Source organism: Laccaria bicolor, genomic scaffold, assembly GCF_000143565.1.
Source record: "Laccaria bicolor S238N-H82 LACBIscaffold_2 genomic scaffold, whole genome shotgun sequence".
Taxonomy (NCBI): domain Eukaryota; kingdom Fungi; phylum Basidiomycota; class Agaricomycetes; order Agaricales; family Hydnangiaceae; genus Laccaria; species Laccaria bicolor.
Window position 1 is genome coordinate 234,626 of NW_001889873.1, and position 12,983 is coordinate 247,608.

Below are 12,983 nucleotides of genomic sequence, written 5' to 3' on the forward strand. Positions count from 1 at the left end.
CATCCAATATGCCAAAGGTGCATAAAGGCCTAAAGGTATGCCACTGTACATTCAGAGAGATGGCCCACAAACAATCAATAGGGACCTACCAAGCACAATGTGTCAAGCACTCATTGGTGCCAGGAGTGCAAAATTTCTGTAGGACTCAGCTTTGCCGGTGAGAAGAACTGGACACAACCAGGACACAACATACTGAAAGTGCAGCTCATAATTTCATGGAAATTAATTTGTAAACACGTGATTTATTTCCTTTTTAGGAAGGCTGGGGTAGGGGGGGTGGGTCTATGAGTCCTTATCATAATAAAACAACCCCGTGTACGGGGATTTTTTTCTGCGTACCCCTTGAATTGACTCGGAGTGCCAGCAGAATCGAGCAAAAGTAGTTGGAAAAAATCCGTTGCAAGTATCAAGCCAGAAGAGGCCTAAACTTCAGTATCTCACCAAAATGCGCCGCGCGCTCTCCCAGTGAATCGAGGCAACTTGGTGAGTGTTGCAAAATCCCTTCACTAAGACCGTGGACTCGGAAGTCGAGGCAGAATGTGCCTGCAAAACCAAAATCTGATGTCCAGCCGCAATTCACTGTAGGGTGCAGCTTTCACAATGTTATTGTAACTTAAACGGCGTCAGTTAAATATTGAAATTAGTGAGGGCGCTCAAAAACCAGAGGTTCGACCTCCCTGGTCCTCCCGCTCTAGCGCATCTGTTACCTGAATTTTCTTTATCTCATTGTCCCCTTCCATCACACCATTCCGCCACTCCTCAATCGACACCTTCTTTTGTTGGCCCACAGACGAATGTAGAAGTGTTGATTCTCTCCATCGAGGGGTACTTGGTGGCTTGGTCTCGGGGGAGTCACTCTCCGAATCGCTGTCGTCATAAGAGTGGTGAGAAGGGCGAAATTTGCCATTCATTTTGAGGTTGGCGATTCTGACGGTCTAAGACCCGTAGCAGATAATCATGTGGTCAAAAAGGATCTCGTAGTCTGAGCCCGGATAATGTTCTCGGTACACCATAGATTTCATAACCGTTCTTGCTGAGTTGAAGATAACATAATGAGGGTGTAGATGGGAAGTTATAAAACCAAGGTTCGGGTATAGATACATGTGTGTTTGCACTGTTGCATCACCCACGTCATTTAGAGTGTGGTGCCTGATAGGGACTGAAGCCATGTCGCTCAGCGGGAGGATAGTGTATCTATAACACGATTCCTGCAGAACAAGCTCAAGCTTGATGGATAGCTTTGGATTCCAGGATTGAGTAAACGAGACGTACCGATGTTGCTGGTGGAACGGACATTGGATCGCACCTACCATCGAGGTACAGAGCTAGTATATGTGGTTCGGGAAGGAGAATCCATTTTTCCTGGTTGAATAGATCGTGAAATTTGGTACCAACTGTTGATAAAGTAACCCGTATCAACAATTGAAAATTGAATCAATGAGCGGCGTACGAAGCATAGAGTTGTAGCGTGTGTGTAGATTCAACGTCCCAGGTTTTTTCTTCCATGAATACTCCAAGTAGTCAAAGTGCTGGAAGTCATCAATGTGCATATTTCGCATAGTGATAAAACGGAACGACTCACAGCGCTGGGTATCCCCGTTGGCGGAATTAGGTGAACGAACTCAACAGGTTCATCACTGAATTCTCAATCATACAACGATTTGCCGTGGGGGGGACTTTTGCTATCCTCTCAGGGAGGGAGGAACAACACGCTGAGATTGGTTTGCTGTAGCATTCTTCAAGTTGTCGATCATCATTGCCAGCGTTCGATGTACCCATAGTAGTGATAAGTACGGAAGAAAGATGGTTGGATTGTCGTATTTGGCGGAAGAGAAGTGAAGTTCTCAACGTGCGCACGTGACTGAAACCCCCTCTAATTTTTTTGTAGGGCTCAGCGGCGTAAGACCACCTTCACGAAAATTTGTATCCGTTCAGACGCCGTTGAACTACCTTCGCACCGGTATTCGGCCAGCAGCTGAATGAAGCGGTCAAGAAGCGGTGTCGACTTGTTTGGATATAACAAATACATACTTGCGAAAATCAAATGTTGTTCTTGATGCTACCACTGTTGCGATATAGCGCGATATGTCCAAAGGCGATGGTCAAGGTATACCATGGAATACATACAAGCGAGCCTCTGTCTAACCAACAAACGCAGTCGAACTTAATCCAACGATTGACTTTGTTGCGGGGACAGTCGCAGTACGTCATCGACTTACATCTCTTTGACCACGCTCTCAATTCCTGAGTAGGGAGTGGCGAGCTTGATAGTCGGGTTCCCTTTTGATACAGGGGAGGCGAAAATCGTCTCTAGGCGGCTGAACCGCTTGGCTGATACTTTTGTACCATCACAGTGAAAGTCCGGTTTCAGAGCCCAGCGATTGCGAGTAAGTATACGTCGACCTTCCAAGCCATTGCTACTATTATTCGCGAGGAGCGGTTTATTGGGTTGTACAAGGGAATAACGTCGCCCTTGGTGCGTCCTCGTGCGGTGATTCACGCTCGTAAATTGACGCGTCCATCTATAGGCGACCGTGGCGTTGATGAATGGTCTCGTGTTCGCTTCCTATCGTTTCCTTTTGAAGTTACAGCTTGAGGATTCCTCAAGCACGCCCTCGATAACACAGATCGCGCTTGCTGGAGCGGGAAGCGGCATCATATCTTCGTACGTCGTTCAGACTTTTACCTTGTAGAGATTCTGATCTAATCTCACCCAGTATTATCACAACACCGACGGAACTCATAAAAATCCGTCAACAATCCCTTCTGACCGAGACAACTACTCGGCAAGTTGCGTTGCAGGTTTTGAGAGAGAGTGGCATAAAGGGCTTGTATCGAGGTATCACCGCAACGGCCCTGAGGGACATCGGATACGGTGCCTATTTTGCAGCGGTAAGTATCTCCAGCCCTTCCGGAATGTGACGCCCATCTATTCTTATCATCAGTACGAAGCTACGTGCCGCTACCTTTCAACCCCAGCGGTGACGCCTCTGGACTCTTCGCTTATAATGGCTCAGGTAGAACCTGACATGACTAAACTATCGTGGCCCTCCCTTCTGCTGGCCGGAGGGGTTGCAGGAATTGGTATGCTCTTTTTTTGTCTTACGCCATCAGTATTACTGATATCACGTCCGTCTGCGGCCGGCTGGGTGGTCACTTTCCCATTCGATGTCGTGAAAACTCGTGTTCAAGGCAGCACCGCCGCACTTTCAGTACCAGCGGCAACGCCCATACCTTCCCAGACTTCTTTTTCTCCGGGTGCCCCGTTACTTGACAGATCAGGATCCAGAGCTACAGAATATAATCCGTACCGAACAACAATGTCAACAATAATTCACTCTTACCATACAGAAGGCATTAATGTGTTTTTTCGTGGTTTGGCTCCTACCCTTATTCGGTGAGTCTTCATCGTTGCTTCTTCGCTGCGCTCGCCTTTTGGTCAGGGAGATGCGCCGACACTTCGGCTGGCGGACCGCGTTGAGATCCCACTGACTTAGTCAAGACTTAATAGAGTGTTGCTGACCATCACTTCTCGATAGGGCTATACCAGTTAACATGGTCACCTTTGCCACGTTTGAGGCCGTCGTTCACGCTCTCTCATGAGAGTATCTAAATTTACAAACTATGGCGTCGGATTCCCTGCACCTACCGAATTTGCTATACCTATAGAACTATCGACCAACAACGAGAAATATAGAATTTACTATCGGTCCCGTCGCTCGCAATAATAGAGGATCGCAATCCTTGTTTTCCTTTTCACCACCGCTCACTGGCCGTATCAGCCATCTATTCATAACCAACTAACCCTCATTCGTACACCATCCACACAGCCTTTCCACCTTCGCCCGCTGTCGGACAAAGAGGTCCAGACCACGGCTCACGGGTTATGTACATACCACGACTACCTAGGAACGTCCCACCCAAATTTAATGATGGATGATAGGGTAACGGATGCCGACTCGCGAAACAAACGAACGGGGTGAACCAGGAGACTTGTCGGATATACTGGCTCGTGGCTCGTCTGTCTGTCGCCCTTTGGTCAACTCACCAGACCTCGAGGCTTCCCCGCAAATGTGCACTTGGCCCCATGTAACATGGAACGGACTTTACGCTGCTCATCGGAATTATTTATGTATAAACAGACCAGGTACTTAGGCTTGACTTAGGCTGCGAGTTATACTCGAGTGGCTGGAAATACACACACATTGTCCAGTGTCTACGACTCCCCTGGGTTTGGTCAAGGTTTGGTGTGTCATTTGATTATTACTTGCGCAGGGTACTTGGCATCAAATCGGCTCCCTCATGTGTCATATGTGCCTTGGGCGGCCGCCCTTGCAAGCGCTGATCTCGTTATGGAAACGCAATTTCTCATTTCTTCTGTTCATAAAATACAAGTTGCCTGGCACACGCCCTTTGACAACAGCATTCGCTCGACATTCCGGACCTTGTGCGATAAGTTGTAAAATTTGAGAGGTTCAAGGCGGTTCACTTTCAAGAGTCTAGAGTGTAGTAGATGATGAAATTGATCCGTTGGCAAAAAATCCGAGTTGGGATATCTTCGAATTTTGAATTTCTTCTTGTAGACACGTTACGTGAGTAATGGGGTTGACGCCCAAAAATCGAGACCGGGGAGGTATAAATTATCGAGTACTACGTGTATGTGTACATACATGGACGCGCGTGATGATGAGCGCACGTCAAATACAAAGAGATGCGTAGTATATACGTGCTAGATGATGGGAGAGGATGCAAGATGATGAATGAGGTTGAGATGGCACAAACAACAATCGAAGTGAGTAAAGGAATCGATGAAAGTATCAGACAATTCCTTGGTCTCTTCATTCGCATTCCTAAGCGTGGCTTTGGCATTACATAATTGTCAAGCAGATATTTCGACAGTGCCCAGAATTTGATACTGGAGGAGAGGTATAGATTAGTACTACGTGTATGTGTACATACAATGGGTGCGATGATGAGTGCACGTCGAATACAAAAGAGATGCGTTGTATATACGTGCTAGATGATGAAGAGACGATGCAAGATGATGAGGTTGAGATGATGACACAAACGATAAAATGAAAACCAAGAAAGCAAAAGATCATAGCAAGCAAGCAACCGAACAACGAGGGGGACGCTCACTCCGTCTCATCCATCATCCCCTCCAACTCAAACTCCTCCCCACCCTCCATCTGCGCCCTCGCATAAAGCTCCTCCCGCCTCCCCACATCCCCCGTCAAATTCGCAAGCGTCACCAAAGCTTCAACAAGCAAACTCCTCAACTCCTCTCGATCCTCCTCCTCCTCATCCCCACCCACACCCAACTCCCGTGCCTTCTCCAAATACCCAATAGCACACCCCAACGTATCCCGTGCGTCCTCCGCATCCTCCGTATTGAGCACATCCATATCCCCAGACTCCAGAGCACCCTCGAGCTCTTCCGCGCGTGCAGCGCCAACGATCAAACAACACCTCCCACGCGCACGTGCGATGGGTGCCCGCCATACCTCCATATCAGCTTCCATCTTCATCTGGCTGAATATACTATCCGACCAAGCGCCCCACGTCTGTCTCTCCGATGGCTCCAACAGCTTTTCAGAGATGAGGAGAACCTCGGAGCCGATGGTGAATAGCTCTTTTGCGCGGGAGAAAGAGTCGGGGGGTCGTTTGACTGCGGATGGTGGGCTGGGTGCTGCTGTTCTTGATGATGAGGCGGGAGGTAAGTGGTTAGGGTGCGGCATGTGGAATATCCCACGTGAGAACTGGTCCATCGCCAACACGAGTAACTCGTTGGGTGTGGTGGTGGATATGGACAGTCGACGGGTCGTCACCGGCCTCGAACGATTAATCGCTCCAAACGGGGACGCCTCTGGCCATTTAGGACTATCAGCCAGATAAGAAGCGATGAACGGGTCAAGGGGTGCGTTGGGGTTATCTTCTTTTAATTTTGCCTGGCGGGCAAGGAGGTCGTCGGCGAGTGCGACGAGTGTGCGTCCCCACATGATGGCCATGCGCCAGTCCTCTGGCGCGGATGTGCAGCCTTTGCCGTTGACGCGTGTTGGCGAGTTTTCGCCTGTTTCAAAGGCGTCGAAGGCTGCGAGCCAGTAGGGTACTGCGGTTGTTGGCTCGCCTTCGAGCGCTAATGTTGGATCTTGCGCGATGATGTTTCCGAAGAAGAAGAGGACTGTGCCGAGGATGGTGTGGAATGCTGTTACGAGGTCGACGCATTTGCTGAAAGAAATGAGGGTGTTAGTGATGTAATGAGAAAGAAAGGAAAAAGGGGACATACCACTTTTTTTCTACTGGTGGTGGGGTTGAGGGTTTTCGCTTGGGCCGTTCAGAGGACATATATCGTGGTTGCTCATCGTGGAACCAGTTTCGCTCAGGGACCGGGGCGGGCTCAGGGAGCGGGGGTGAGAAAAGAAGAGAGGGGTCGCGGTGGTGGCGAAGAAATCGGTGACATTCGTGTATCACAGCTCGTAACAGCAACAGCGTCTCTGCTGGGTCATCCCCTGATAAACCACCATATCAGATATTGCGTAGATCAAGTTGAACAGAAGGTTACCTTCATACTGCGCTGCAGCTTTTGCAAAAAGTTCCTTGAGATCCCTCCAATCTTCAATCGTATACTCCCCCTCCTCCTGAACAACAACCGGGCTAGGACCCCTCGCTATACTGGAAACATCCATAACTTTCGACCGCGCAGCCCACTTGTTTAATCGTTCCGGATGCGGACTATCGCACCGTCGTGAATAATCCCAATATCTAATCTCCTCCTCGTCGTCCGATGAGTTAGTGGAGAGCGTCTCACTGCGATGTCGTTTTCGTGAGCGAAATCTGGTGGTTATACGACGACAACAACTATGTTCGACGGCTTCGAGTACGTGGAATGGGGGGTACTCGTCGTCGTCAATATCGTCGTCAGTGGTATCTGATGAGTGTTGGTCTTGCTTATCGCGGCGAGGGCCGGTCCCACGGGCCTTCCATAAACCTCTGGGCCGTTGCCATTTTACGACACTCTGAGGTTTCGTCGGCGGGGGTGTGTGCTCGATGGCGATGGGGGCGGGGAAAGTGACGGAGACGGGCATGGTGTGGGTTATGGGGAGGAGAACGATGTAGGTCCGTGAATTATATAGCCCTTTTGCCGTTTGTCGTTCCTCTCATCGCCCAAATTCTGGACTGGACCCTGACATAAAAGGCCAGAACAACCTAAATTTGTTTATATCCACCACAAGCTGGTTCACCTCGGCACGAGTTCTAGACCTTTTCTTTTTTTTTTTTTTAATGCATAGCCATGGCCGCCGCAATCCGGCATGTGTCTTATACGATTATTATACCCGACGACGACGACCACCTTTGCCCCATTTCTCTACCAAAAATCCTGTCAGATACTCATATATCTCCCTCTGTGCCCCACGTCGACTAATACTATGGTCACTAGATACCATCGTCAGCATCCACACACTCGTCATCATAGCGAACCCACACAACTGACCTATCAGTGAACATCCTAAACCTAAATCTCCGGACCTGGGCCTTTGTAAACATATCCAGCAAATGTGCCGAGTTTGCATAATGAACATTGTCATCGCCACTCCCATGCGCAAGGAGGTAATCCACCTTGTGGAACCCCGTCACATTCGATATCGACGCGTTCACGTATCCACCCGGGTTGAGCTCGGGAAGATTCATATACCGCTCCGTATAAATTGAATCTAGAGCAAGGGGCGGATAAGCTTGTGTCTTTTTTATCTCCTCTCCCTCGCGGCTTACCGTACAGACGCCAGCTGGTCACAGGCTAAAACGGAAGGAGAAGGGATCATCATCAGTACATGATTCTGGAGGCGTCTGGACCGAAAGAGGCGTACTGCAACCGCCATGGCAAGGCTATGAATCCCGGCATTGGCCTCGACGACTTTCGAGCTCATGAAGCCCCCATACGACTGCGCCATCAAAAGTCAGCCATCGCGATCATCGGTGAAAGAGAGAAAGAAACCAATGAGCATCGCGATCATCGGCGAAAGAGATAGCATTCAATAGTAATTTAAGAAAGACGAGACTCACCCAGCCCCAGATACCTATCCGCTTCGGATCTACGTATTCCTTCTTTGCCCAGGCTCTGAGTAAAAACAATAAGCGTTGTCAGCAGGAGGCGTGATTAAAGGGATGGATAATGAAACAAGTCAGACATGGGGCGAAACCCCACCATGTAGCCGGTTCCCATTGGTCATCCACCCCCATCTCTCCCCCCTCCCCCCGTCCCCCCCCCAACCAAAAAAGAAACCTCACCTAGCAGAATTAACCTGATCAACAGTCTCCCAATACCCCAAATTCCCTTTGACAGGATTCCTCAACTTGCGTCCTTTATACCCCGTCCCACGCCCATCCACCACAACGACAATGTACTCCAACCCACAGGCGAGGTATTCGTGCCAGTCTCGGCTGAAGCGGAGGTCGACGGTTTGCGAGTGGGGACCGCCGTACCTATTAGAAAGTTCAGGTGAGGAGAGAAGGAAGAGAGGAAGAGAAGAAAAAAAAAGGAGAGAAGGAGGAGAAGGCAACGCACACACGGAACAAAACAGGATACTTCACCCGCCCCGAATCGTCCATCTTGGGAGGCCGTATTTCCTTCACGTTCAACTCTACCACGTCCTCTTTCTCAGTACCCACCACCACAAAAGTAAGTAAGAAAAAAAAGAAAAAGACACACCAAACCCATCACTCAAAAACGTCGAATGCGTAACCGTAGCAGCTTCATATTCCAACGTATGGTTTAGAAGTCTTTCGTTCATTGTTAGAACATGGTCAAACCCTACAACCCACCATCCACCAGTTTGTTACTTTTTCCTAACGGGGGAAAGAAGGAGGCGTACCGGGATTATCAACCTGCATAACCCTCTGCCAGGGTATCCCCGGCCCTTGATAACTGAGGATATAAAACCCCGCTTGGGGCGAGAACGACACGGCGTAGAATGATGGCTTGGATGCGTCTGTCATTGATGTGGGCTCTACTTTTTCCTGGTCTTTTTCATCTTCGGTAGACAAGGAGGGTATAGGAACGGAGTAAAGCTGCCGTTCGATCGAAGATGGGTTCGCAGCGAGGAAATACCTTTTGTTTTGTTATCGTTAGCAAGGGATAGAAAGGGAGGAGGAGGAAGAGGAGGAGGGGAACGTACACCAATCCCCGCTTCTGATCTACAGACTGAATACCACCCGTCACTTCCCAGTTTCCCGAAGTGAGGAACTTGGGGGTGCTAGAGGTGGCAGGGCTGAACAGGGCGATGTGGTTGTACCCTTCTTTGGTGGGCACGATGTCGAGGTAGGCGTCTCCGTCTAGGTCTAAGGAGGAGAGCGGGTATATCGTTTGTTCCTACACCACCATCAGCATCATTGTATATGCACACTCTGAAAGAAAAGAGGAAGAAGAAAGGGGTAACGCACATTATCAATCCACCCATCATCCCCCTCCTCCCCCTCCCTCCCCAACCTCCTCACAACCCTCCCTCTCGACCTTACAAACGCATCAACATCATCCAAATCAAAAACCAACACATTCCCATCGTCCGCATTCCTGTTAACCTCCTTGAGCACCAAACTCCCATTACCAACCCACGCAACTTCCAACACGACACTATCCTCCACCGGCCTTCGTCCATCCCAATCCAACGTAAGTGTTTCTTCTTCCGCTGGAACGTCCTCGCCACCGAGATCAGCAACCCTCTCAAGGTACCGTCCCAAATCAAACACATGTACCGAAACAAGCGGGTTACGATACCCCGGCTTGGGATACTTCATAACCACGTCCTTCGTATACGGCACAACCGCATTCGCGTCTTCCGTAGGGTTATATATAGGAAACGTGAATTCCTCAACGAGCGTCTCGTCGAATGATAGGAATGCGAGTTTGGAAGAGGTGGGAGACCACCAGAGGGAAGAGTCGGATGAGAAGATTTCTTCTTCGTATACCCAGTCGGGGACGCCGTGGAAGAGGGAGGCGTTGCCTGTTGATGTTATGCGGATGGGTTTGGTGGTGGGTCTGTGTTGTTTGTTGAGTTCAGTGAGGAGGAGAGGAGGAGAGGACTTACGATGCGGATGGGAGGATGTAGAGGTCGTTGTCTGCTACGTAGGCTATGGCTTCTCCTGTGGGTGACCATGTTGCAAAGGCCGTTCGGGAGGGGTGAGTGGGGGGGATGATGGGGTGGGTGGTTTTGGCTGCGATGTTGTGCACGTAGTAGTTACCGAAACTTGACCAGCGCCATTGCTTCGAATGTTGTCAGTTAAGTTGGGGAAGCAGGCGGAATGGGAGTAACTTACTTTACGGTAGTCGACTTTGATGAGGATGTATTTCATGTCGGGTGAGACTTTCCAGTCGCCCATGTACAGCTCGTTTCCGTTTTCCTGTAAGAGATGAGTAACGTTGTAAGATATGTGGGTGGGGCACGTACATCTTTCACATCGCGGAAGGCTACTAGATTCTTCGTAATGCCAGTCTTCAAGTCGACCAGTCTAATATATCCCCCTGCTGACTCGGAGTAAACACCATCACCAGCTATACCAACCAAATGCGTCTCAGCAAGCGGAACATGGGGAAACGAAAAGCAAAACCTTCCGGAACCCAGTTAAGATGATGCCACTGCGAACCAAAGGTCCCATTGAAAATATGGTCCATAGTAATTTTCCTTGCTCCAACAACACGACGGTACGATGCGCCCACGTAAGTGAACGCACCGATGATGCCGATGGCAGCAGCCAGCCCAATGAGCACGACGAGCGCGATGATGAGCTTGCGCAGGGAATTGGACTTGTGCTTGGGTCATCACCATCAGTTTAGTCAAGCATAGCCGCAACACACCGTACTTACATGATGTCGTTCTGCACTCGCACCACGCCGTCCGGGGGTGTGGCCGCCCATCTCTGCCATCCCAGGACTCCCCGGGACATCTTTATCAGAGCCTGAGCCTAATAGTGACTCTTCCTCGTCGTCTGAGCTGGGAGGGTCGAAGGCTCCTTCGCCGTAGTAGACTGTTGGTCTCACTATTAGAGGGTCAACGTGCGTTTCGTTGGGCGCGCGTGGGTGTGTGGATGGCCCAGGTTGAGTGTGGTCTGCGTCCGAGTCATCAGTGGGTATAGGCATGGGTAGGTGATGGTGAGAGGCTGAACCTAACCCTAGTTAGAGGTTCACCTCTTCCTAATGGCACCCCAAACGAATTGGGATCCTGTTCTTCTTATATCTCAGGTAGGCTTCGTTTTACAGAAAATATCAGACACTAAACAACGACTAGATTCTATCAATGCAAACGTTACACTACCTAACACTATCCATCATAATCCCTCCCCTCCTAAGCCTATTCGCAGACCCAACATCACTAAACTACGAAGGTGGCCCTGCTAACGTCGGTCAGTCTCTACTCCTCTCCTTCCTTCCTTCTTTCTACCAACTCAACACACAGGCATGATAATGGACTGGCGAGAAATGGCAGGCCGACCCACTGTACGAGGAACATACGGCGGGGAACGCTGGACGTCATACACCCAATGGGCCTGGAGCGGTGGTAAGAAAGTCGGGTATGGGTGGGAAGAAGATCGGTGGGATGGGCGGACGGACCCTATGAGGGGGTGGATCATCGCTGGGTGTTGGTTGGTTGCTTGTTCTGCCGAGTACGTCTTTCCCCCCTGCCTCCCTCCACCCACTCACGAAACGAGAAACAGCATATACTACCTATACACCCTAATCCGGCGCCCCCGCCTCATCCTCGACTTCGCACTGACACTGGTATTCAACCACCTAGTACTAACGACGTACTACTCCGCCACGCTACCCACCTCTTTCTTTTTTTGGCTCGTCTTGTTTGGCGGGTCGGCGGTGATGGTGGTGGTGGCTGAGCAGCTGTGCGTGAAGAGGGAGATGAGGGAGGGGTTGAGTGTGGTTAATGTGCGGCCTGATCCGGAGGATGTGGAGGTGGATGAGATGGAGATGGGGGGGCTGTTGTCGAGGAGGGATTGATGGGTTGAGGCGAGATTAATGGGTTGACACGGGTTAAAGCTTCTATTAGAAGGGATCCTTAGGCAGGCCTTTTCTTTCCTGCTTTTCTTTCCTTGCCGAGGCGCTGACGCGTTTTTCTTTAAGCAGACTCATGTCACACCATGTCATGTATTTCTAGACGAACCTATAACGATATCCATGCCTTAACCTGGTTGCGTGTCTCCTGCCTCGATTTTTCACCAATTGGTGCTCCATAAGATCCTCCTGAATCGACGCAGGCGTTTCGAAACGTTACTCAGGCAGGTTTTCTCTTGGTTGCATTTCGTTTCAATGACGTATCATTTTTTTTTACGCAGAGTTAGATGTGTTGGATTGCGTTTCCTGCTGGATCGCTGATTTATTATGCTTCGGAACAGGCTCACGTTGTTTCCGGATAGACCGATGTTTTATACCAGGCCGCTGGCGACGAAGAGAAGAAGTGCGGATTTTGGCAAGTGACTCTCTGTTTCTGGGGCCGAACTTTCATGTCGTCAAATTCACAGGAAGCTTCCATTTGGACCGTGAATCACAAGCAGACCCTTGTCCAAATTTGCAGATTTAAGGCTGCAAACGCGGATTTGAGGCAACTTTTTGCGGACAAGAAATGGCGGAGCTTCTGGGGGCCTTTTATACCTTGCTTGTGCAACCTGGTTACTTGATTGTTATGTGATTTCGTCTCTTGAATGTGAACTTCTCAGTAACAGATTCTTTCGAGCAGACTACGCCATGTATCTTTGGGCGAACCTATGACGATCCATTTATCTCGCTTGCACGATTCCTACTTTAAACTCTAGCCCAAACCGCGGGTACTCAAGCAGGCTAGCTATCACACGCCTACATCTCGCCCACGCTTTTTCTTGTTTGAAATCTACCTCATCCACGAGCGCTCAGGCAAAGGTCACCTTGCGGTCTGTCCCACGTCCGACGTTCGCTTGTTTGTTTGCGTGGCGTCTCCAGCATCAGT

At 49.8% G+C, this 12,983-nt stretch overlaps 6 protein-coding genes across 6 annotated transcripts; 2 read left to right on the plus strand and 4 right to left on the minus strand.

Moving 5' to 3' along the window:
* Positions 1–1,608: 1,608 nt before the first annotated feature.
* On the minus strand, positions 1,609–1,779 carry LACBIDRAFT_305009 (uncharacterized protein; the record flags this gene model as incomplete). The annotated part of the gene is made up of 1 exon (XM_001874971.1): positions 1,609–1,779. The coding sequence occupies one exon, from the start codon at positions 1,777–1,779 to the stop codon at positions 1,609–1,611; it is 171 nt and encodes a 56-aa protein (XP_001875006.1).
* A 574-nt stretch (positions 1,780–2,353) lies between these two features.
* On the plus strand, positions 2,354–3,603 carry LACBIDRAFT_230077 (uncharacterized protein; the record flags this gene model as incomplete). Its single annotated transcript, XM_001874398.1, has 6 exons — positions 2,354–2,476; positions 2,529–2,665; positions 2,718–2,892; positions 2,946–3,258; positions 3,352–3,397; positions 3,540–3,603. Coding segments are annotated over 6 exons (858 nt in total), but the record flags the coding sequence as incomplete, so codon positions are not given.
* A 1,265-nt stretch (positions 3,604–4,868) lies between these two features.
* LACBIDRAFT_305011 (uncharacterized protein) lies at positions 4,869–5,102 on the minus strand (the record flags this gene model as incomplete). The annotated part of the gene is made up of 1 exon (XM_001874972.1): positions 4,869–5,102. The coding sequence occupies one exon, from the start codon at positions 5,100–5,102 to the stop codon at positions 4,869–4,871; it is 234 nt and encodes a 77-aa protein (XP_001875007.1).
* Positions 5,103–5,135: 33 nt separating this feature from the next.
* LACBIDRAFT_321515 (uncharacterized protein) lies at positions 5,136–7,085 on the minus strand (the record flags this gene model as incomplete). Its single annotated transcript, XM_001874973.1, has 3 exons — positions 5,136–6,228; positions 6,287–6,509; positions 6,563–7,085. The coding sequence occupies 3 exons, from the start codon at positions 7,083–7,085 to the stop codon at positions 5,136–5,138; spliced, it is 1,839 nt and encodes a 612-aa protein (XP_001875008.1).
* A 243-nt stretch (positions 7,086–7,328) lies between these two features.
* Positions 7,329–10,804, minus strand: LACBIDRAFT_187687 (uncharacterized protein; the record flags this gene model as incomplete). The annotated part of the gene is made up of 15 exons (XM_001874974.1): positions 10,557–10,804; positions 10,312–10,462; positions 10,083–10,258; positions 9,702–10,033; positions 9,439–9,674; positions 9,174–9,367; positions 8,871–9,106; positions 8,708–8,809; positions 8,564–8,639; positions 8,287–8,481; positions 8,062–8,116; positions 7,866–7,940; positions 7,771–7,795; positions 7,493–7,712; positions 7,329–7,434 (listed from the first exon to the last, which is right to left on the minus strand). The coding sequence occupies exons 1-15, from the start codon at positions 10,664–10,666 to the stop codon at positions 7,329–7,331; spliced, it is 2,289 nt and encodes a 762-aa protein (XP_001875009.1). The 5' UTR covers positions 10,667–10,804.
* A 384-nt stretch (positions 10,805–11,188) lies between these two features.
* On the plus strand, positions 11,189–12,001 carry LACBIDRAFT_305014 (uncharacterized protein; the record flags this gene model as incomplete). Its single annotated transcript, XM_001874399.1, has 4 exons — positions 11,189–11,233; positions 11,280–11,394; positions 11,448–11,655; positions 11,707–12,001. The coding sequence occupies 4 exons, from the start codon at positions 11,189–11,191 to the stop codon at positions 11,999–12,001; spliced, it is 663 nt and encodes a 220-aa protein (XP_001874434.1).
* Between the last annotated feature and the right edge of the window lie 982 nt (positions 12,002–12,983).